At 33.5% G+C, this 22,270-nt stretch overlaps 1 protein-coding gene across 4 annotated transcripts in view; it reads left to right on the forward strand.

Moving 5' to 3' along the window:
* The window catches only part of Nav3 (neuron navigator 3), a 339,367-nt gene that overhangs the window by 295,087 nt on the left and 22,010 nt on the right, over nt 1–22,270 (forward strand). For 2 of the 4 annotated variants that reach the window (XM_076853138.1, XM_076853140.1), the window contains 8 exons: nt 3,960–4,071; nt 9,591–9,712; nt 11,279–11,451; nt 13,020–13,173; nt 14,427–14,601; nt 18,115–18,212; nt 20,751–20,846; nt 21,120–21,288. In XM_076853138.1, the coding sequence (XP_076709253.1) occupies nt 3,960–4,071; nt 9,591–9,712; nt 11,279–11,451; nt 13,020–13,173; nt 14,427–14,601; nt 18,115–18,212; nt 20,751–20,846; nt 21,120–21,288 (1,099 nt within the window). Of the gene's footprint in view, nt 1–3,959; nt 4,072–9,590; nt 9,713–10,559; nt 10,581–11,278; nt 11,452–11,713; nt 11,780–13,019; nt 13,174–14,426; nt 14,602–18,114; nt 18,213–20,750; nt 20,847–21,119; nt 21,289–22,270 lie in introns of all 4 variants that reach the window. The other 2 variants (XM_076853137.1, XM_076853139.1) reach the window with 2 other exon arrangements.

Genomic DNA, 22,270 nt, shown 5'->3' on the forward strand with positions numbered 1-22,270 from the left:
AAATACAAAGATGAGGAAGAGGAAAAAAATGTGTTCAAAGAAGCTACAGCTGGTTAGTGTGAGATTACCTACCCAAGTGTCAGTTTGAGGAAGTGAGACAGACTTAGTGCCTAGAAGGTTAAGTTGTTTGATGAGGTTTGTTGCCAAGCTTCTGAAATCTCAGTAAGGGCTTTGACAGTGAGAAATTTGGAAAGAGATAAGATACAGTTAGGAGATTAGGTTGTAAAGAACACCAAGCAAGGTTGGTATTATATCACGATATTTGATTATTTTATTTTGGAGCATTTTGCAATCATCTCAACTTGTTTAGCCTCAGAGACATGTACAAAACTGCATCTATATTGACTCCATCTGGACTCTTAGATACAAGAAACTTTCACAGAAAACTGGTATCTTATATAGGCAGTGGGTGTTAGATCATCATTATCTCAAATGGTTTATCAGAAGGAGGAGGAAGTATCAACAAAATAGGATTTCATCACCTAATTCCCAAGACCCTTTGCATAGTTATCCTAGCTACAGTCTTCCTTTTGCTATCTATTGATGAGAGTAGGAAACTGGAAAACACTGAATTAGAGAAGCAAACTATAAATTCATATCTCGATAGCATATACATTTCTAAGGATATTTTTTGGGAAGGCTTAATAAATGATTCTCAAAACAAACATGTTGAATTGGCCAATTTTAAAATAAAGAGATTATAGGGAAATATTTTAAATTATCTAATGATTTCTTAGTCACTTATCTTGAAATTCATTTCTAATCAGTCTTTATCCAGACTCTCCACCATGGACAAAATTTTTAAAAAGGATAATTATGTCTAGATACAGCATTGCACTTTCTATACACTATAGAAATCTTATAAAGCATAGCTTAAAAAATAAATGTGAACAACTATAGTTATGAAGCAGAAAAATGAAGAGTTGAAAACAGTCTCTACATCAGAGTCAAGTTTTTATTTAAAATGCTTTCTGTTGATCTCTATAATACTATTATTGGGAAAGAGAAAAAGGCAAACCTAGCTTCATTGATCTCCATAGGAGAAGATTCCACTCAATTAGCTATGTTGAGACTTTCTGTTTATACTAAGTAAGAAAAGTTTTGATGTTTTTATGTCACCCTGCTCCCTAGGTGACAAGTACCCTCTTATAAAAATAAAAAATAAATAAATAAATAAATAAATAAATAAAAAATAAAGATAAATTCAGTGAAGTCAAAGTTTTCAATTGTTCCTAGAAGGTAAAATGTATCTGTTAATCATGTCCCAGAACATTTCAAGAAAACCATCCCAACATTTACTGAGATCATAAATCAGGTGAAAACATACATTCTTCAACACCTAAATAAACCTAGTGCATTCAATGGCCTGAAACCCCACAGAAGAGAATTTCTTTCTTTCTTCCTTCCTTCCTTCCTTCCTTCCTTATTTATTTATTTATTTTCTGATATGAAAACAGAGGTTTCGCAATTAGGGAGACATTTTTGCTATGGCCTCTAAGGGACAGGAAGATATTTAAAGCAAAGGGGAAAAAAATCATATGAAAATGCCTAGAAAAAGATGGATATATTTGAATGACAAAAATGAGAGTAGACCTCATTAGGAAATAAGGAAGAAGGAAGGTTTTTGTAGATATGTGGCAATAACTAGTGCAAGTTGGAACAGGTTACCTCAAATCGGCCTAAAATTTAGTTTTCTTTCAAATTAAAGACAATGGGACACATTGCAGGTACTTTAAGTTCACCTGAACCAATTTTTTACAGACGTTATTTTCCCAGGTTACATATAGTAAATACATTTCTTACCTAGTTATTCTTCCTTTGGGTTTACTGAGCCACATTAAGTAATAGCTAACCTGTTCATATTTGTGTTTTTTAAAAGAACCTTAATTTTAGAATGGGATCATTCTTCTATAGCATACTGAACACAATATTCTTAAAAAAAATTCCCTGAACAACTTTCTCCACTTTTAATCATTTTAAAAGCAGTCTCTAGAAGAGATTTCTCTAGAAAAGATTAAAGTTTTAACATTGAAATAAATCAACTAGCCGAAAGTTAAGCTTAGTTTTTAGACCTCATGCTCACTTTTCTCTTTTAAAGATTAGCCAAATATTTTAACAGATTTTTATTCCACAGTACCAATATTATTGATTTTAAATTGAAGGATAAAAATCTGGATTCAAGTAAAATGTAACATGTATCCTAGTGTATATTTTATAAAATTGGATTTATATTATGTGATTTATTAATTATGTACTATAGGAATTCTTTTGAATAAATTTCTAGTGGAAGCAGAATAAATTTCCAGGAAATTTTTCATCTCTTGGGGGATTTATTTTAATTGAAAAAATATACTAAATTTTGATAAAGTTATCTATCGCTACTTGGGCAAGGACCTTAATTATAGAAGTTGGAGAGACTGGGATATTAAGATGAATTGGGTTAGAAATTTTCCACAGATAGTTTTACTTTTATGATAAAGAAATGTACTTGGATTGGTTACACTCAAGTATTTGAAGACACACCTATAAATCCAGCATATTATTATTGATTTCTTATGAGGTCCTTTGTTTTATAAGCCTTTAAAGTTAAGAGTATCTGCTTGTTATTTAAAATATAATTATTCTGTATTAAGATCAGATAGCCAAATAAAATAGATACATAAGTTATCAAGTATGTGTTCCAAACTTGTATATCATCTTAATTAACACTGTTTTTAAGAATCTAAAGTTAGCATAGTTACTGGGTATTCTCATGTATGAAGCAATTTTCTGCAATGAAAATCCTGATCTTTTTTTCTATATTCTGGGAGACAGTTGAGGATGCATGAACTGTCATGGAGTTAACAACCCAAGCCTGATTCTTTAGCTTTTTTCTAAAGATGCTTGAGGAAACGATGGATGCCAAATGAATTACCAAGAAATTCTCCAAGATGCTGACAAGGATATAAGGATAGTTTTGGGGATTGTGCCTCTGGCAAGAAGGATACCCCTTACTATTAAGAATCTAGTGTAAATGTCTCTGCTGAAAGAGCTTGGTTTCTTTCTTTTATCATGTACCTCCCCCCCACACCCCACCCCTGCACACACACACCTTCTGGCTATCCTATCTCACTCATTATAAGTCATTTCTGTTAAAATAATTCATTTAAATAACTGTGAAAGACAAAAGTTATAGTATAATTTGCATTGAGACACAACAAAATTATTCTAAATTCAGTAAAAATACATTTAAAATATATTTCCTATAAAAATTTGATTTTACACTGATTTTTTGGTGATTTATTAGTTAAGGGGTATGTATTTTATATCTCTCTAGTCTCTGTTTTAATTCCTATGTTGCTCTGGCTTCATGAGGCTGAGTCCCCATATTAGCAATTTTATTAGATGAAAAGTGTCAGAATCTAGGATGATCTGAATATATCAGCAAAATTTAATAAGGTGATATTTAACAGGAGTGAGTTAGGAATGAGTTCCAGATTTTCCACTTAGATTCAAAGAAATTATTGCCAAAGTGCAAAATACTTCAGGCAGAATCTATAGTCACTTATTTGATATCACTGCATATTTCTACTTGACAGTAAGTGCAATATAATGCAGTACTATTATTCTGCTATCTAAATATCTAATATAATCATAGGTAATATGACTGTTTGATAACTAAAATGAGTGATATAATACCTTGTTTTGCTTTGCACTGGTCAGCTCTAGGTGCCACCCTTTGAAAGAACTAATGACTATTTAAATCATTTCTATAGGACAATAAGAAAAAAATTGATTCGTCTTTACTTTAACTAAGAAAGAAGTTGTTAGATACAATTTGACAAATTTAGCCAAGTATCCAAATCTCTCAGGAGTCTGGTACTATATAAAACCAAACCCATTTGATGACATACTATGAACAAGGGCTTTCATTTTTGTCTCTAAATATTAAAGCTTCTAAACTCTTGTTTATTTCACAGGAGTCTGAACTTATAGAACTAAGGGAGACCATTGAAATGCTGAAGGCCCAGAACTCTGCTGCCCAGGCGGCCATTCAGGGGGCCCTAAATGGCCCAGACCACCCTCCAAAAGGTATATTCAGAAATGGTATCATTTTTCATCTTATATAATAGGTATCTGTTTTATTTATAGAATGGAGTTGTATTTACTCAGTGGCACTGCCTTTTCAAATGAGTAAGGAGAAATTAATGGGATCAGAATTCCAGAATTGCAGACTTTGAGAACAGTAGCTTCCTCTGTCTAATAATTTTCAAATTGACCTTAATGAATTGACTTCTATAGTTCTACATATATTCTCTCCATTTGATCCGGGAGGCAGAGGTGATGTGCATATTGACTTAAGCAAAACAAGCCTATGAATGAGTATGATAATCCAGATCTACAAATAAAAATGAAGCAATCAATATGTTAATACCAAGTCTCAGGCGTTTGGAGCAACTTCTCCTGGGTGGGACAATGTTCTGTAGATAATTTTTAAATAATAAGAAAACAGACTAGAAATCAGCTTGCATTTTATTATGACCATGATTCTACAGTTTTAAACAATGAAAATATTCCTTTTGCCATCATCTCTATCCTTTGGTTCACCACTAAAGAAATGCTCATTATTGTCATATCATTTTTTCTTTATATAGGTTCAATTTATTCATATTCTCTTTTCAATAGCATTAAATATGTCTCATTCTCTCTTCCAGCTAAAAAATTCTTTCCTAAATCCTCAGTTCTTATCATCTTTCTTCCTATTTCCAGATAAGTTCTGGTAAAACTAATTTTGGAACCTTTCAAAGTCTTCAGTCACCAATCACCTTTCAGCCCATAGGATCGTAAATTCTATCCCCACTACTCCACCAAAGCTTTTCTCTCCAGGGTCAACAATGACTAACATAGCACTTAATCCAGGGAAATAGCTAAAATTCTTATTGTACTCATCATGGAAACCACATTTGGTACTGATGTCTAATTCCTTCTGCTGGACACCTTCATTTAAGACATCCTACTTTATTGGTTTTCCTTCTTATCCTTTGAAATTTCTTTCAGAGTTTTTCTTCTTTTTCTGTGTGTTCACTTCATTATATACATTTGTTAATTATTAATATTCTAAACTCTCTTCCAAAATGATTCTGAACATCTCTCCAAAATTTTATATAAACTCACCTAGTGCTCTAGCTATCATTATCATTTATGTGCTGCTGTCTCTGTATCTCTAGGCCAGGCTCATCTCTGGAGATAGAACTCTATCTTATCTAGTTGCCAAGAAAGAACTCCCCTTGGGTATCTTTGAGTATTTTTTTGGCACCTTAAACTTGACATCTCCAAACTTGAACTTCCCTCCTTGCCCTCCTTCTCCTTCAGTATTCTTTGCTTCATTAAATGGTATCACCCGAATCAGCAAGGTCTTCTGATTCTACCCTTTAAGTATTATAGATTTGTTTACTTTTCCCTGATCCTGCTGTCACCATCCTTTGACTCTTCCCTGATCTGGCACCAAGTCCTACATAGCCTTTCTTCTCTTAACCTTACCCCATTTTATACCATTCTTCAACTACAGTCAGAGCAATCATCTAAAAGCAGGCATCTACAGGCACCCCCTTGCCTTTGGGATGAAAAACAAGCTCCTTGACATTAGATAATCTCCCTTCACCAACTTTATATTCAACAAATAATTAATGATTGCTAATTACATGCCAGATGCTGTCCTTGACTTTATTTCTTGCTCTATGTATTCCGTATTTCAGTTTTCCTGAATTTCTTTCCATTCTTCATAAGTTCTTTAAACAGTCTGTTTACTCCACTTGGAATATTCTGCCCTGTTTGTTCAGAATAAAAACTTTTGGAAAACTGCAGGAATTAGCTTAAATATGCCTCTTTGTCCCCCTAAACTGGATGAGGTCTCCTGTGATATGTTTCTGGAAATAGCTGTACTTTCCTTATTAAAATTTGCATTATACTCTGGTGCCTTTGAGGTCTGTGTGTCCTGATTTATGAAGGAGGGTTTGTTTCTTCATCCCAGTGCCTATAGCATTGCCTTGCACATTAAAGTGGCTTATTCAAATTTCATAGAAAAGAATAACATAATTAAGAATATATAGTTGAATTTAAATTTTAGGAAAACAGTTATGTAAAATGAGGTCTACTTAAGTTGAAAGACAAACTGGATTTCTATGGGCTACTTCTGTTAAGAATTTAGCAATTTTCCATGTGGGGGAGTTGATTTATATGCTGCATGGAAAATTACTGCGTATTTAAAGCTTATCTTAGAGCTATAATAAAGCAGCTTATGTTCTAAGTCTTCATGTCGTAAATAGGTCCAGAAGGGATTTAAAAAGGCTTAATCCCTTCTTTAATACAGCACAAGTCACTGAAGTGAAACTTTCTGGAAGGATTCCTTTTATCTTAGGCAACAGGTAGCTTAGTATATCTACTGGAATTAAAAAATCGGAATTCCTTTGCTCAGAAATGTGGGAGGGATAGTGATTAAGAGGAACAAAATAATATATCTAAGTGGTCAAAAATATGAAAATATAATTGCCCACATTTTTAAAATTAAGGAAATAACTAGTTATGAAGAGTTGACAGTATATAAGACATGTAGACTGTGTTTCTGAAATATTAAAACAATATTAAATTCAATGACTCTAACATTATGTGTATTACATTGACCATTAATATCATATGAATAAAAGTCAGTTGGATGGGTTCAGTGGATTGCATAGTTTATATGTCTGTGAAATCATATTGAAATTCAGTTTTTGTGACCTTTAAAAAATTTTATGTAAAATTTTAGCATATAATCTTATCATAACTATTTGGAGTAAGGCAACACTTTTATAGATGATCAAAGTATACAAAATTGCATAAAATTTATTAATTTACCTTTTTCATCATTATTTATACATCACATTTATTAACAGTCTGACAAATAAGAAGTCTGTAATAAAATAATATTTATTTATTTACAAACATTTAAATGTCTGCTGTGCATTTGGGAATTTTGGTTCTTGAATACAAAGAGTGACTCTGTACCCAAGTGGCCCACAATTCCTTTCAATGAAAGGTAAATATATATTTTACCACATATATCCATGTTACATATGTTATATATATACATATTTCATATATAAAACAACTGTAACAAATATAATTATTTTAAGGCTGGCAGTTGAAGGCATGGAAAATTTTACTTTAATTTTTCCAAATATACTGTTCTTTAAGTCACTACCTCTGTGTAAACATGGAGTACTTTTTCTTTAAGAAGTACCAAATAGGGCTGGGAGTATAAGTCAGTGGTAGAGTGCTTGCCTAACATGAGTGCAGTCCTGGGTTTGATTACCAGAACTGAAGAAAAGAAAGTACCATGTAAAATTAGACAAAATATAAACATATATTAATTACTATTAGTGATAAATATATTTTAGAAATAATTGTAAGAAAACAGATTTGCATTCAATCAACAATTAGAATAAACTCATTTAACAACAACATATTAATGGATTACTTCACACAGTGCTGTACAAGGCCCTGGACATAGACAGTAAAACCAAAAATAAACATGGTCTTTGTCTGCACTGAACTTTCAGTTTAGTGGAAGAGCAGAAAATAAATGATCGTGTATGATCATTGGTGTAGCTGGTTCATAACAAAACCATTCTAAGGTGGACAAGAACAGATTACCATAGAAAAAGAGGCTAAAAGGAAACCTATTAGAGGTTGCATAGTCAGGAAGGACCTTCCCACAGTGGACAATTTAACAGGAGATAGTGTTAGGTAAGGCAGTGTTGATGAAATTTTTCTTCTAAGAAGATTTTTATAGCTCCTGTGTATAGAATGGTTTGAAGGTGAGAAAGTTGGATAGCTATTCTTGCTGTAGAGCAGGTAAGTGATATGGGTAGCTTGAACAGTGGCAGTGGTGGGGCAGAGGGTGAGAAGTGAAAATTAATGAAGGAACAAATGTATAACTGAAAATGATACTTTTAAAGCAGGTGTCTCCATGTGTTTGGATTATCTATATTCATTGGTTAAGGTTCTACAATGCCCTATACACCGAATTAAATTCTTACAAGCACTAAAAGGAAATTTTTAGAGAAAAATGAAATGCATTACCCATATTTTTAAAACTTTGAGATTAGTGAAATCAAATATAGTTTATTAATTCCAGGTATGATAAAAACTCTAGAAATCTCCAACATGTCTGTTTTCTTTGTGAAAGTTATTCGAGAAAAGTTAGTAAATGCTGTACCTTATTCAGAAAAGCTAATAGCCAATTGCAGCAGAAATTTAAAACATGAATAAATACCTACACATAAGTTTCTGTGATTTATTCATATGACTTTCATATTGATTAACAGATACTAGGTTCCTTTATTATTGAATCAAAACAGTATACATAAATAAATAGTGTACATAAATGGTAATTTTTCACATATTACATGTTCCACTTAAGTTTTTTTACTTGGCTAATCTGCATTGATGCCAGTTAAGTATGTTAATAGGGATGTCTTAAAAGTAAATTTGACCTTATAAATTCTCTTGGTAACTCACTAGCACTTAATATCAGTTTACTGTAAGTAAATAAAATTTTAGTTTCTTTTAATTTTGATATTTACAAAATAAGTCCTATATAGAATAAGTGGAAAATTTTTAAAAGTTATAAAATATCAAATGCTACTCTCTATAAAATATCTTGTAGAACCAGAGAAGTGCTGCATGCTTTGGGGAAGTTTAGCCCAACCATATTACATGGCAGGTAGCACAATAGATATTAGACTCAGCCTAGCTCTGAGATTCGTGCCACTATTTTTAAGCTATATTACCATGTATGAATTATATATAATAGATAAAATCATTTCATTGGTTTACTTCAAGAGTAAAATTAAGTGTGCAGGGACATACTAAGCATCATTATTAGTCTTACTATTTTGTCACAGACAGGGACTGGGGATATGTTGGAAGAATAGCACCATATGACATATGTTCTCTGTTTAATTTACAAACTGCCTATCTAGACTCTCTCTGAAGGATCTTCTCTTCATTGCTTCTTTGACCTTGGTCGAGTCAACTCCTTTGCACTTCAATTTCCTCATCTGCTAGATGATGTGCTTATTTGACTTCCTAGGATTGTTTTGGCTCCAACATGGCATGATTCAATGAAATGGAAAGTCAGTATATTTGACTTTAGTAACTTTATTCAAAGCACAAATATTAAAAAGAATTAATCTCATCCTATTATGAGTTTCCATTTACTCCATGGAAATAATCATTTGGAATAAATCATTTTGGAACTGCTGTTTGATCCAGGTATTCGGTAGAAATCAATAGCATGGCATTTCAATTTTGGACAAAATTCAGAACTCATTAAAGCACCAGTGTTACAGACTCATATGAGATTCCTGATGAATCTTAATGTAGATAACTCAGTTAATTAAAGTAAATAAGGTTGTACTTTATTAAACTTGTAAGACCAAAACTGCAATAAAATGATCTGTACAGAGCCTGTTGATCTTTGTTGGAGAACATACTCTCAGAAAGCCTCAAAGACTTACTTTGTTCAGACTGCAACTTTTATGAGCAAATGTGATATTCTCTGTTGCTAGATCTCCGCATCAGAAGACAGCATTCCTCTGAAAGTGTTTCCAGTATCAACAGTGCCACAAGCCATTCCAGCATTGGCAGTGGTAATGATGCTGACTCCAAGAAAAAGAAAAAGAAAAACTGGGTAAGCCCTCATCACCCATCTAATTAAATAGCTTATTCTGGTATAAGGACTTAGGTTTTTTTCTCTGGAGCTTTAAAAGTCTGCAGCAATTGACAAGAGTCCCATTCAAGTACCTCTGGCACCTCAAATGTTGCACTAATCACCGAGATTAGGCTGGCATGGTGCTGAAGAGCATATATTCTGGAGTTAGAACTAAGAGCAGGGTTTTATTGTCAGGGTGAAGAGGAAGAAGATGATAAAGATGATGGTGGTAGTGGTTGGTGGTGATGGTGGTGATGGTGATGGGAATGATGGTAATGGTGGAGGAAAAGGAAAATTGGAGTTGATAATAGGAAAGAACAGACATTGAAAGCTAACACCACACACACCCCTGGAATCAACAGGGGCTACAGGGTGAATAAGATTTTTCCCCATAAGAAACCACTGCATTAGTGTGTGTTGTTTTTTGTTGTTGTTACCAGTAGAACATACTGGAAAATGCAGAAATGAACTTTAACAGGACTGGACCTTAAATTTGCTAGAGATATTATAATTTATGATAATATTAAGCAACCACTAAAAAATCTGAGGGGAAGATGTGGTCACTGCAAAAAGTTTGAAAACAACTAAGTAAAAGTTTTGGTATTTTTGTTTTAAACCACTGAGACAAAGGTACATTTTAAATAAATACAGTGCTAGATGAAATCCAACACAAAACTATACAAAGATATTACAGGAATGCTTTCTGTAAATAATGAAAAAAATCTCATTTGTTTTATAAAAATGTTTATGCAGGTAATATTTTAAAATACTGATCAGCCTTCATTCCCTTGATTTGTAATTCCACACTCTTTCATGTTTCTGCAAGGTGAACTCTAGAGGAAGTGAGGTGAATATAAAACCATGGACAATTTGGCATGCATCTATACAAAAAACCCTACCTTGGCATGAATGCTATTCATTTTGGCAGTAGGCTTTTATACCTTTTAAAAACAGATTACCTTGTATGTCTTTTCTTTGTGTCTTTTCATTTTAATCTCAAATTTTAAGGAGAAGTAAAACCACTTTCTGAATAGAGCTGTAGGGGATACCAATTCTGGTTTTGAATAGTCTGGGAATTGAAAATTTGAATAGAAAATCACAATTAATGAAGTGTTAGGTGAATTTGATTTCATTTTGCTTTTTAAGTTTGTACTGTCAGCAGGATATGACTTGATTGTAGCGCTAAAGTGGCCATTTAAAACAAATTGCCTTGAAGAGAGAAGCATTGGGAATGGAGATCCCTTCAAGGTACTTAGTTTTAAATGAGTGCTCTGACAGCCATGCCCTTGACCTTGCACTATTTAAAAGCCTTCCATGTTTGCGCTGTGCTGGATTAATACAAGAATAAAAGGAAAAAAAACAACATGCAGTATCTTTTTTTTTTTTTTTTTTTTTTTTAAGAGATACTGTGCTGCAACTGTTAATACTCTGCTTATATATACTGACCCCAGGCAGTGGCTAGGTGGCACCTGCAAACTAACGCCCCAAAGCAAAATCCCTCCAGGTGCAAACAGACAGGAGAGGTAATTTCTGTCCTTCTTTCAGCTGAGAAGTTCTTTCAAACAAGCCTTTGGAAAGAAAAAGTCCACCAAGCCCCCATCTTCACATTCAGACATTGAAGAACTTACTGATTCATCTCTCCCGGCATCTCCCAAGTTGCCCCATAATGCTGGTGACTGCGGTTCAGCATCCATGAAGCCCTCTCAATCTACCTCAGCGTAAGTCACTGCCTTTGCAGGATGCTGACCCACTTTTTAAAAAACAGCTTCAGGCCAAGTCCATGTTTATGTTCTAAATGCAATCAGTTGTACTTTTGCAACTACAGCACCATATATGTACCCGTCATTTTCAAATCTTACTGAGAAAGGTAGACAGCATTTGTCTTTGTTTTTGTGATCTCATTTTCTACTTTTTTCAGTCATCCTCACTTGTTTTCACTTGCATTTACCCATGTATCTGTCTAACTGTGCGTACATGCAGGTCACCTCTTATCTGGCCACCAAAGAAACGACAAAATGGCCCTGTGATCTACAAGCATAGATCCCGGTAAAATGGAGTGATGCATGAAAACTGCAAAGATCCAGTTTCTAACCTAGCAATATTTGCTTTTGTGTGTTTTCTAAAATGACTTGCATGCATTACAACCACAAATACCTTCTCCTTGTTTTTGTATTAAAATTTTGGTTTTCTAAAACCAACTTACATTCCAGTGTTCTTTGATTCTATTAAATAATCGAACAAGACATGTCTTTAGTAGCCCACTTTTAGATACCACAAGAAAGAACATAACATTTAAAAGATAGAAATACTTTTTGATGAAATGATTCTCTTTGTTTCATATACTGTTTAAATCAGATTTTATTGTATGCTCATGACAATGACTATTATAGAACTGTCATGTAGAACAAGGCCACTGTGCTTTGGCTACATAATTTCATTATTATATAGGAAGGAAGATAGTGTCTTGCCATTTTGTGATTAACAATCTAGTGTTCAAATTTTAAATGGAGAATGCATTAGTTAATATAAAGCAAATTTTTTGCCAGATTTATTTTAATGATGCTATCCAAAAAAAAAATAAGAAGAAGAATATAGCATTATATGACCTTCCAGTAGCCCCAAGCTAGCCTCTTGCATAGGCTGAGGTCTGAAATTTTTTTCATTAGCTATAATCTCCTGAATCAGCTGGGCCTAACAGGAAGATTATACAACACTCATCCATTATTTAAAAGTCCAAAACTAATCTTTCTAAATTATTTTCTATAATATTTACATTGGATTTTCATTACAACTGGAAAATGGTGTTGAGGCAAATATGGTTATTGTTTGTACAATTCTACAAAAGGAGAAGTTTACATTTTGAGGCTTGACTCTTAAAAAAAGAATATTTCACATGTTGCCAATGGAGATTTAAGTCCCTTGAAAAATATAGAATAAAATATAGTAATATTATGACTCTTCTACCCTGATTTTGTGGACAGAATATAGAGATGTCAGCAACCAGGAATTTTGAGGATCACTTTATATTCTGTATGTTAGTAGATTGTTTTTAAATTTCAAAAAATAAGAAAAAAAAAGATTAAAAGAAAAAGAGAACTGCTTTCAGTTTTGAACCTATAAAATCGTTATGGTTAATAAAACTATTTCTCCTTTTCTCTAGGTTTTCTCAGCAAATAATTTCTGTACCTGCTGGGTATTGTGGCAGTTCAGCCTTTAAAAGAGGCATTGTTTTCCCTAATCCTCTTGCTTCCCAGACCACCGATTTTGTGTTTGTTTCTTTCTTCAGGATCTGTGAATGCACAGAGGCTGAGGCAGAGATAATTCTGCAGCTGAAGAGCGAGCTCAGAGAAAAGGAATTAAAATTAACAGATATTCGGTTGGAGGCCCTCAGCTCTGCTCATCATCTTGATCAGATCCGGGAAGCCATGAACCGGATGCAGGTCTGTGCTGAAGCACCTTCAGGGAACAAAATAGAGAGAGAACAATGCTGCCTTTCTTCTTCTCTCAGTTATTATGCAACAGATTCCATTTTCTTAAATCCCACTGTGGACATGTCCTCTGTTTATTCAGTCTCACAACTCAGTTCTTAATACTGAATAGAGAATTTTGTCAAATCCAGGGTTGGATGGGGGAGAACAAACTGGCCAGTTGAACTCAGGGGCCATTCAAAATGCTTTTACCAGTGATTGGATTAGGGCCAAGAGCTAAGTGTTAAAGAAACTACTGTAGTTTTTGGTTCTTTATTTTTCCATGAGTTACCTTTATGTTGGCTTTCTAAAAGTGTTCTTTTGAAACCTGGCTTTCAAATACCTTCGCCTCTTTTCTATTGAAAAACAAAAAACAATGAGAAAACTACACAAATTCCACACAAGATTTCTGAATATTGAAGTTAAAGTGACTTAGAATGCCATCTGTAAAAGTAAAGCTTTCGTATTTTTGGAAGCATCTAAAAGCTAAATTCAAAATCAGTCTGTGTTCAGACTAAGTTTCTATTTTATTACTGTAAACCAGTAAGCACTTCTTACCACAGATGACGGAAATAAGAAAAGCTCATGCTCTGCACACTCATCTACCACTGTATATATCCATAAGAAGGTCTTTATGAGCTTAGTGCCCCATCTTGAGAAAACAAAACCTTTTTCATTTGTTAACTAGAATTATGAAGTAATTTTATATCAATTTATATATTATTTTTGATTTGTCCTGTTTTCCTACTCTCCATGAATTTACAGAATTAAAAATGGCATTATTTGCCGAAGAGATTTTAATATCACTTTTAATATGAAAAGGGTTAGGATCTATTGAATTAAGATTTATGTTATTCTTAATTCAAATGAGAAATTAGATCAAGTCCAAAAAATAAAAACTACTCAAATTTGGATATTTTTTAAAAATTAGGGTTGGGGTGTACCTCAGAGTAGACTGCTTTCCTAGCATGCTTCAGGCCCTCAGTTTAATTCCCAGCACATAATAATTATTATAATAATGGTGTCTACACTTGAGAATATAGAAATGCATATATATGTGAGAGACAAAGGTTAACCCCTTGTTTAAAAGGAAATCCTCTTTTCATAATTTGTTTGCTTATCGAAAGCATCACCACATGCTTTAACAGAGAAATGGAATACAAGCCTTGGTGCTACATTCTCATCAAACTAGCTCAAATTTTTCACATTTTCCATCTTAACAATAGAATGAAATTGAGATACTGAAGGCTGAGAACGACCGGTTGAAGGCTGAGACTGGTAACTCTGCAAAGCCTGCACGGCCACCTTCTGAGTCCTCTAGCAGCACCTCCTCTTCCTCTTCAAGGCAGTCCCTCGGGCTTTCTCTCAACAACCTGAACATCACAGAGTCCATTACCTCAGGTGAGCTAGTACACATGCCCATCCAGCCCAGTGCAGGTGGGGACAAGCCTGGAATTTTGAGAACAGTACCCTCTCCCGAAAATGTTAACATTAATTATTGGAAATGATCCCATTTTTATCTTACAAATTCATTCTACTTGTGGTTTTAAAAGCACATAACATGTGAAATAGGAAATCTTAGAGACACAAATTTCATACCATTTTTTAAAATATCACTTTTGCTTGGGAAGTGCTTCCTCCATGATTATGATGAATAAGATGAAGAAATAATAAGTATTTTCATTGATGATCGCTAGTACTCATGAATATAATAATAATAACTCAATGCAACTTAATAGAATTTTCAGGGTACAGAGTCAGTTCCTAAATTAGACTAGATGATCCTGAATGATGTTGCCTAGAGAGAACATAATGCTGCTACATCATCCAGTCTGCAGTTCTATTAAATTTTCAACAAACTGTAAGAACATACTGGATTCAACAGTCCTAATGATGGAACAAGGGTAGAGTTTTGATTTGATTGCAAATGGAATCATATGACATAATTTCATCCTAATATCTGATGAACTGTTCAATTATGAAGTATAACTGCTTCTATGACATTGAATCATTTTAGGATATAAGATTTAGTTTAAGAAATGTTTACTTGAGGATCTGGGGTGATTACAAAGTACAACCACCAGATGACGCTTGAAAACCAATAGTGCTCATGTTCCTGGGTAATTTTATATGCCAGTGTAGAACTGAGACACTGTGCTCCTTGCCTTAAATCACATTGAAATTTAGAAGGAGAAGAAGTAAAGAGGAGGAGGAGAAGCAGAAACATGAAGATTAGAAAAATGATACAGCATGCTGATTTTGATTACTTTTTTTGTAAATTACATCTCTTCAAAAAGTAAAAATTTTTAAAGTTCTATTATGGCTGTCCTCACATTATACACTGAGGTCATTTATATCTAAAAGGCAAGTTGGAATGTTTATAAACATTTGGGATCATAACTTACTCCCCCCACCAAAAAACCAAGCAAAATATTTAGATCTCTCCCTCTAAGCTTGCTGTTTTGCTGTTTTACCAGAAACATTTTCTTAGCTGATTGTCCTATCAATATAGTGAGAGCAGGGAAGACCTCAATAGGATTTAGAATAAACACAGAGGAAATGAATCACAAAAGAGCAAAACTTACTAAGCATGATAAAATGCTTTAAGAGTGTTATCTCATATGCTCAATAACCCTGCAAACTAGATGTTATTTAAGTCCATTTTACGGATCAAATGACCAATACTTAGGAAAGTGACACAGCAGTTTTGTTTTGTTTTGTTTTGTTTTGTTTTTCAAGATCATGTAACTAAGAAGTGGAAGAACTAATATATGAATTCAATCTGGATGAATCCAGTGCCTGAACTTTTAACTATGGTGTTAATTTTGCTTCAGGTAACTGTAGCCACATATACAGAAGTCAAGCACAGTCACTCATTTAATGGTAAATCTACCCTACTGTTATGAGGAGTAAGACCTGTTCCAAGTCAAACTTGAGCAGATATGTGGATCAGCAATCCAGTTAAACCCCTTGCCAAGGATTACAACCTACTTCAACATCACCTCCTACATTTGCTCTTACAAAAGGCTTTTTCATTTATTCTCATTGACCAAACCTCTTCACCTTCACCTGCCCAGCCTTTCTCACCTTCTGTTCTTACCTCAGACATCACCTGCTCAAGGAACCCTTCCAGAATTGCCTATAGAGCTTCCTCCCTTCAGTTTCTGCTTCACTGACCTGTTGATTTCCTGCACAGTACAAAACATTCTGAGACTACCTACTTGAGAATGTATACTCCCAAAGAGCAAGGAATTCATTTTCCTTCTCACTTTGGTATTCATTCTCAATGCCCAGCATACTCTCTGATATCTTGTAGGCTTAATAGGTATTTGTTGAATATTTGTAAGTAGTTGAGCATAGTACTAATGAAGTAGTTTGGACATGAATTACAAGAAGTTTATGTATGAACAGCCAATGGAAAACTACTCTAATTTCCTGAAATTAGAAACAAGAAAATTAACATTTAAGGGAGAGATTTTTTTTTGGGGGGGGGCAATATTCATACATATGTATGGGATACGTTATGGTAATTCAATACAGGTATACAATGTGTAATAATCAAGTCAGGTAATAAGCATTTTCATCTCATCAAACATTAATCATTTCAATGTGTAGGAATTTTATACTCTTCTAATGACTTTGAGATATATCATAGATTGTTTTAGTCTATGGTTATCCTGTTCTAGAAAGGAACAAGAAATAATTCTTCCAGAGACTTTTATTTCTGAGTAAGATATATGAAAAATTAAAGACTATAAGGATATTAATCTATGAAAATAGTTAAATCGCAGTACAGGAGATTGTTGTTGATGAATCAAAAATTTTTAGTGGAAATTTTCATATGCCTCCAGCTCTACAAAGTTGTTTTTCAGCAGAAGGTCCTCATACCATTTTTTGACTCCTTCCTCTGCAAAATTAACTATGCTTAATTACTAATATAATAGGAGCCATTCCATTTTCAGGATCCATCTTATTTAATTGTTTCTAGGATGTTGTAATCACAGCCATCATCTCTATAAAATTATAGGCAGAGCAATTGAGTCAGCTTGTTACCAGGCACATGTGTCCTTTAGCAGGTAACTGAGTTTCCTGTACTCATAGGACACTATCTTCGAATTAAGCATGGCTCAATAATAGCATCATTATTGAAAGAAAACATATCTTTGGGATAGTTTTTCATGATAATTTTCCAAATATATTGTACCTGGTTGTGTCACTGGAACAAAAGATCTTGAAAATTAATCTTTAATCACATTTAAAAACTGATGCTTTAAAGGTTGACCAGCTTTATCATGTTTCTGTAACTTATAGATGATTACTAGAAACATCATATTGGTTTTGAAACTATTAATCCAAGTATCCAGGAGATCAATAATTAATATATGTATGTAGGGAAATATAAGGTCATGGTTAAAATTCAATAATAGTACCTAATAATGGTAGATAAAAGACAAGCAGTAATACAACTGAATATATGCCTGAAAATAATTTCACTTGACAGTCAATCTCAGCACCTTTGCATTCGCAAATTATATGAATATTGAGCTTGAATATTTTAGTTTGGATAGAAAGATTGGATTGCTTTTCAGTTTGTTACAGTTATAATAGTGACTATTACTTAGGTATTACTCAGACCTGTGTGTAACAGAAAAAAGGGTGGGGACTATTTCTTCATCCAAAGGAAATGATCCAACACTTGGATAAAGAGCTTTGGAAGCAGAAATAAGTTCTTAGATTGAAACATGAGCCCAACCACATAATTCATCTTCTTGTAAATGGAGGTTTTTCAGAGCAGTTTGGCCAGAATGGGAAGCAGTTGCACCGAACAGAATAAAAATGGAGAAAGCAAAACAGTAAATAAATCTGAGCTAATATTACTTTTTTAATGTGTGTTTTTCTCTTGAAATCTGGTAGATATTTTGCTAGATGATGCTGGAGATGCAACTGGACACAAAGATGGCCGCAGTGTGAAAATTATAGTCTCCATAAGCAAGGGCTATGGTCGAGCAAAGGTATTTCTTTAACTTTAAATTCTTTATTATAACTAGAGGGTGAGAATTCCTATAAGTTAAATTTATTTTACATTTGAATATTTGTTCTAATAAATATCCTATTGAAGATGTTTGCCTTGGTATTACCTTAATAGATTATATAAGCATAAAAGGTAGAGACATCACCATAAAAGTATAAATGTGTCTCCTAGGTATCACATTTTCACTCTTTTGAAAACAGTATTGATTGTCAACACCCTTCACTACTAAAACTTACAAAAAATTTATTTCCTTGATATAAACAACTTTTTTACCATACTCTTTGAGTGTCACTTATACATTATAGGTAGTGTTTATGATGTGTAGTAACATGTCACTAGAGCGCTGTCAATATGACCTTTCTACAAAGAGAACACTGTAAGATGAACGAATATTAGGGACATCCAAAAGACATTCTACTGAATCAGTAGTCTATATATTCAGTAGTATTTAGCAGGATAAATTCCATTGATGCTATTAGTCTGCATCATTTCTAAACAAGATCCTAACTGATCAGGCAAGTGTTTTAACTTTTAGATTAAAATATTCATTAATTTTAGCTCTTTCTCAAAACTAAAAAGACTTCAAGTTGAACTTTTAGTTGAGTAGCCAATAATATAAATTTGTAAATATCCTACTTTTTCCCCATCAAACAACAACACTTTAGAATTTTAAACAATATAAGGACTTGAGTCTGAAAAGTGAGATATAGCACTTGTGAACTTTCATGTTGAGCAAATGTTCCAAGGATCCAGTGCCATAAACTTCATGCTTGAACTTCAGGTTTGTGCCTACTCTTCCCAAGTGGATCTTTATGTTTAATAGTCTCAGTGAAATCTAAAGTAACTCTAATTTAAAAGCAGCTGTTACAAAGCATTGTATAAGTACTCATTCTGACAGCATTAGCAACATTGGCAAATAAATTTTTCTTTTTGAAGTAATTCTAAAGGACCATGTCTTTTAAACATTTCTTTAAGCATCTAAGAAAGTAGTCATCTTAGTGTGGTACAATTGCCATGGCAAAATACCATAGAAGTGGAGGTTTAAAAATCAGAAATGTATTTTCTCACAGTTTTAGAGGATGGCATATGCAGGATCAGGATTCTGGCCCATTTGGTTCCTGGTGAGGGCTCTCTCCTTGGGTTCCAGATGGTCAGCTTCTCCATCTGTTCTCATATGACCTTATGTCAGTGTCAATGGGAGGGAAGGTGAGAGATGCCCTCCAAGGCCATTAATCTGATCATGAAGGTCTCACCCTCATGATAAAATCCAAACCTAGTCATTACCTCCCAGAGGCTTCATCTCTAAGTACCATCACATTGGGGGATTAAGACTTCCCCATGTGAATTGGGAGTGAACACAAGCATTTATTCTGTAACAGTACCAGTCAGTTGTGGGTTTCTTCACTATTTTCTTAAAGAATATACTGGCTTTTAATTGAGGCTATATCTCAATAATGCTCATCATGATTTACACATATAGGGTTAAATATTATAGATGAAAAAACTGAGGCCTTGAGTCAGCTAAATGATTTACCTAAAGCCATATTTCTTAAGTAGGTGGGAGATGTTGTGCATTACAGAATCCATGTCTTCTAATTCTTGACTCAGTGATTATTCTACCAACCTTGAATGGCCACCTAATTGGTGACTAGAAACAGGATTGTAATATATTAACTAACTATGTTTACTGATATTGTAATTGCTTTTCCCAGTCAATATTAAAGAGACTCCAGTCAAACCACCAATCCTGAGTTGTTTACATTTCTAATATTTCTAGAAATTCCTCACAACCTCACTCTACAAAATATATATATATATATATATATATATATATATATATATATGTACACACACATACATATACACACATGCACGCACATTTTGAACCATTATGTGCATTATAAAAGTTTTCTCTGACAGTTTCTTGGAAATACTGAATTTTCTGATACATTGACAATTGGACATGTTTTATAAATATGCAAATATCAAACTCTTATGAACAACATTTCTTACATCTAAATTGAATGGTAATAAAATTAAAGAATGAAAAAACTAAGCATTGAATTTATCAAAGATAAGATCACAGAATAGTAAGAGAAAGTTCAAAGATTCATATGATGTAGTACTTTGCTGTCTCTTTCACCCTTTTCTTCCCCAAAAGCTTCTTCTTGTAGGATTGTACCAACTGTGTTAAATTGCAAGGCCATTCTCTCTGATTCACCTCCCCTTTCCTTTCTACTGAACACATCACAAATCCTTTTCTTTGACTTAACACTTCATCTAATGTCTTCTTTCCTGTTATTGTTGCTACTGCTGTTATTTTATTTGTTTGGCTGGTTAATTTGCTAGGTTCATATTTTGTTTTTGTATAACCCTCCATGTATATCTGTTACTATAGAACTCGCAGGTTTAATAAATTTTTTTGTGTCAATCACCAACTACATCAATAAGTTTTAGTAGGAAATATATAGTAATAAGATGCGTAGTTGATGTTTATCTTACTCTGTTTTGTTCTTAGGATCAGAAATCTCAGGCATATTTGATAGGATCCATTGGTGTTAGTGGAAAAACCAAATGGGATGTCTTAGATGGTGTTATTAGACGTCTCTTTAAGGTGAGTTATACGAGAAAGCCTGATGTTAAATGTTCTTCTGTGTTCCTTTTCACCTGCTTTACTTCACTTTCATAGATAGCATAGACACATCTGCTTTTTTTTCCTCCTCCATTTGAAATACAGAAAACCTCTCCATTTCTGCTGCTTAATATTAACAGTTCTTACATTACCCATATCTAAAATTCCTGACAACTAGCTTTATATCCCTGTTTTGTATTTGTTGCAGATTTGTCAAACCTGTTTGGACTGACTTTTCCATGTGTACCATTTTAGGAATATGTACTTCGAATCGATACATCCTCCAGCCTTGGTCTGAGCTCTGACTGCATTGCCAGTTACTGTATAGGAGACTTAATTAGATCCCAGAACCTCGAAGTGCCTGAACTGCTGCCATGTGGGTACCTTGTTGGTGATAACAACATCATCACTGTGAACCTGAAAGGTAATCATGAAAGTGAAAAGTACAGTTGTAATTTTTTTTTTTTTACCAATATCCTTCTCTTCTTTTTTTTTTTTTCAGGTTTCCTTCAAGTTTTTATGTTTGCAAATTACAATAACACTTGAATAGTTTCAGTATAAAGTGTCCATGTTGATTTTTTAAATATGAAAACCTTACTAAAATCACTAAAGACTACAGGATTTTAGTTTTTTGTTTTTTGTGGGTTTTTTTTTTTTTTTGAGTTCTGGGATGTAACACTTAGAAGAATACAATTCTGAAAATTCACCAACTTGCAAAAAAAGAAATGTAATTTAAATAATTCAAAATTTAGATTTTCTCTATTATCATTTTTTACCAGAGGAAAACTGGAAAAAAAGTATTGTGTGTTCCAAAGTAATATATTCATTTCCATATTTTAAACTTATAAACGCGTGTACTCAATAATTATACACTGGGGATATAGAATGTAAGTAAAAGTCTGGTGAGTAGCACAATCTTATAATCCCAGAGACTCCAGAGGCTGAGTCAGGAGGATCACAAATTTAAAGCCAGCTTCAGCAATTTAGAGAGGCCCTAAGTAACTTAGTGAGACCCTGTCTCAAAATAATAAATAAAAAGGGCTAAGAATGTAGTTTAGTGGTGAAGTGTCCCTGGTTTCAGTCCCTGATATGAAGGAAGAAAGACAGAGAAACAGAGAGAGAAGGAATGAATGCAAGTTAAGAATCAGTAATGAGAAATTCTGCTTTCTTTGCTTTGGATGATGTGACTAATTATGTATACTTGTCTCCACAATTCTTTGTTTGTATATGTTCAAGAATGCATCTCTATAAACTGTAGGTTAATAGAGGAATTTATCAATATTTGATTTTATGATTAAGGTAATTGGGTTAGTAAAAGGAGATACTGTTGTTGCCCTTCCTAATTCTTTGCCTAACATTACAATTTGTATTCTTCAATTGTTCAAGTGTTTGTACAGCTGGGATGA

This window comes from Callospermophilus lateralis, chromosome 4, assembly GCF_048772815.1.
Source record: "Callospermophilus lateralis isolate mCalLat2 chromosome 4, mCalLat2.hap1, whole genome shotgun sequence".
Taxonomy (NCBI): domain Eukaryota; kingdom Metazoa; phylum Chordata; class Mammalia; order Rodentia; family Sciuridae; genus Callospermophilus; species Callospermophilus lateralis.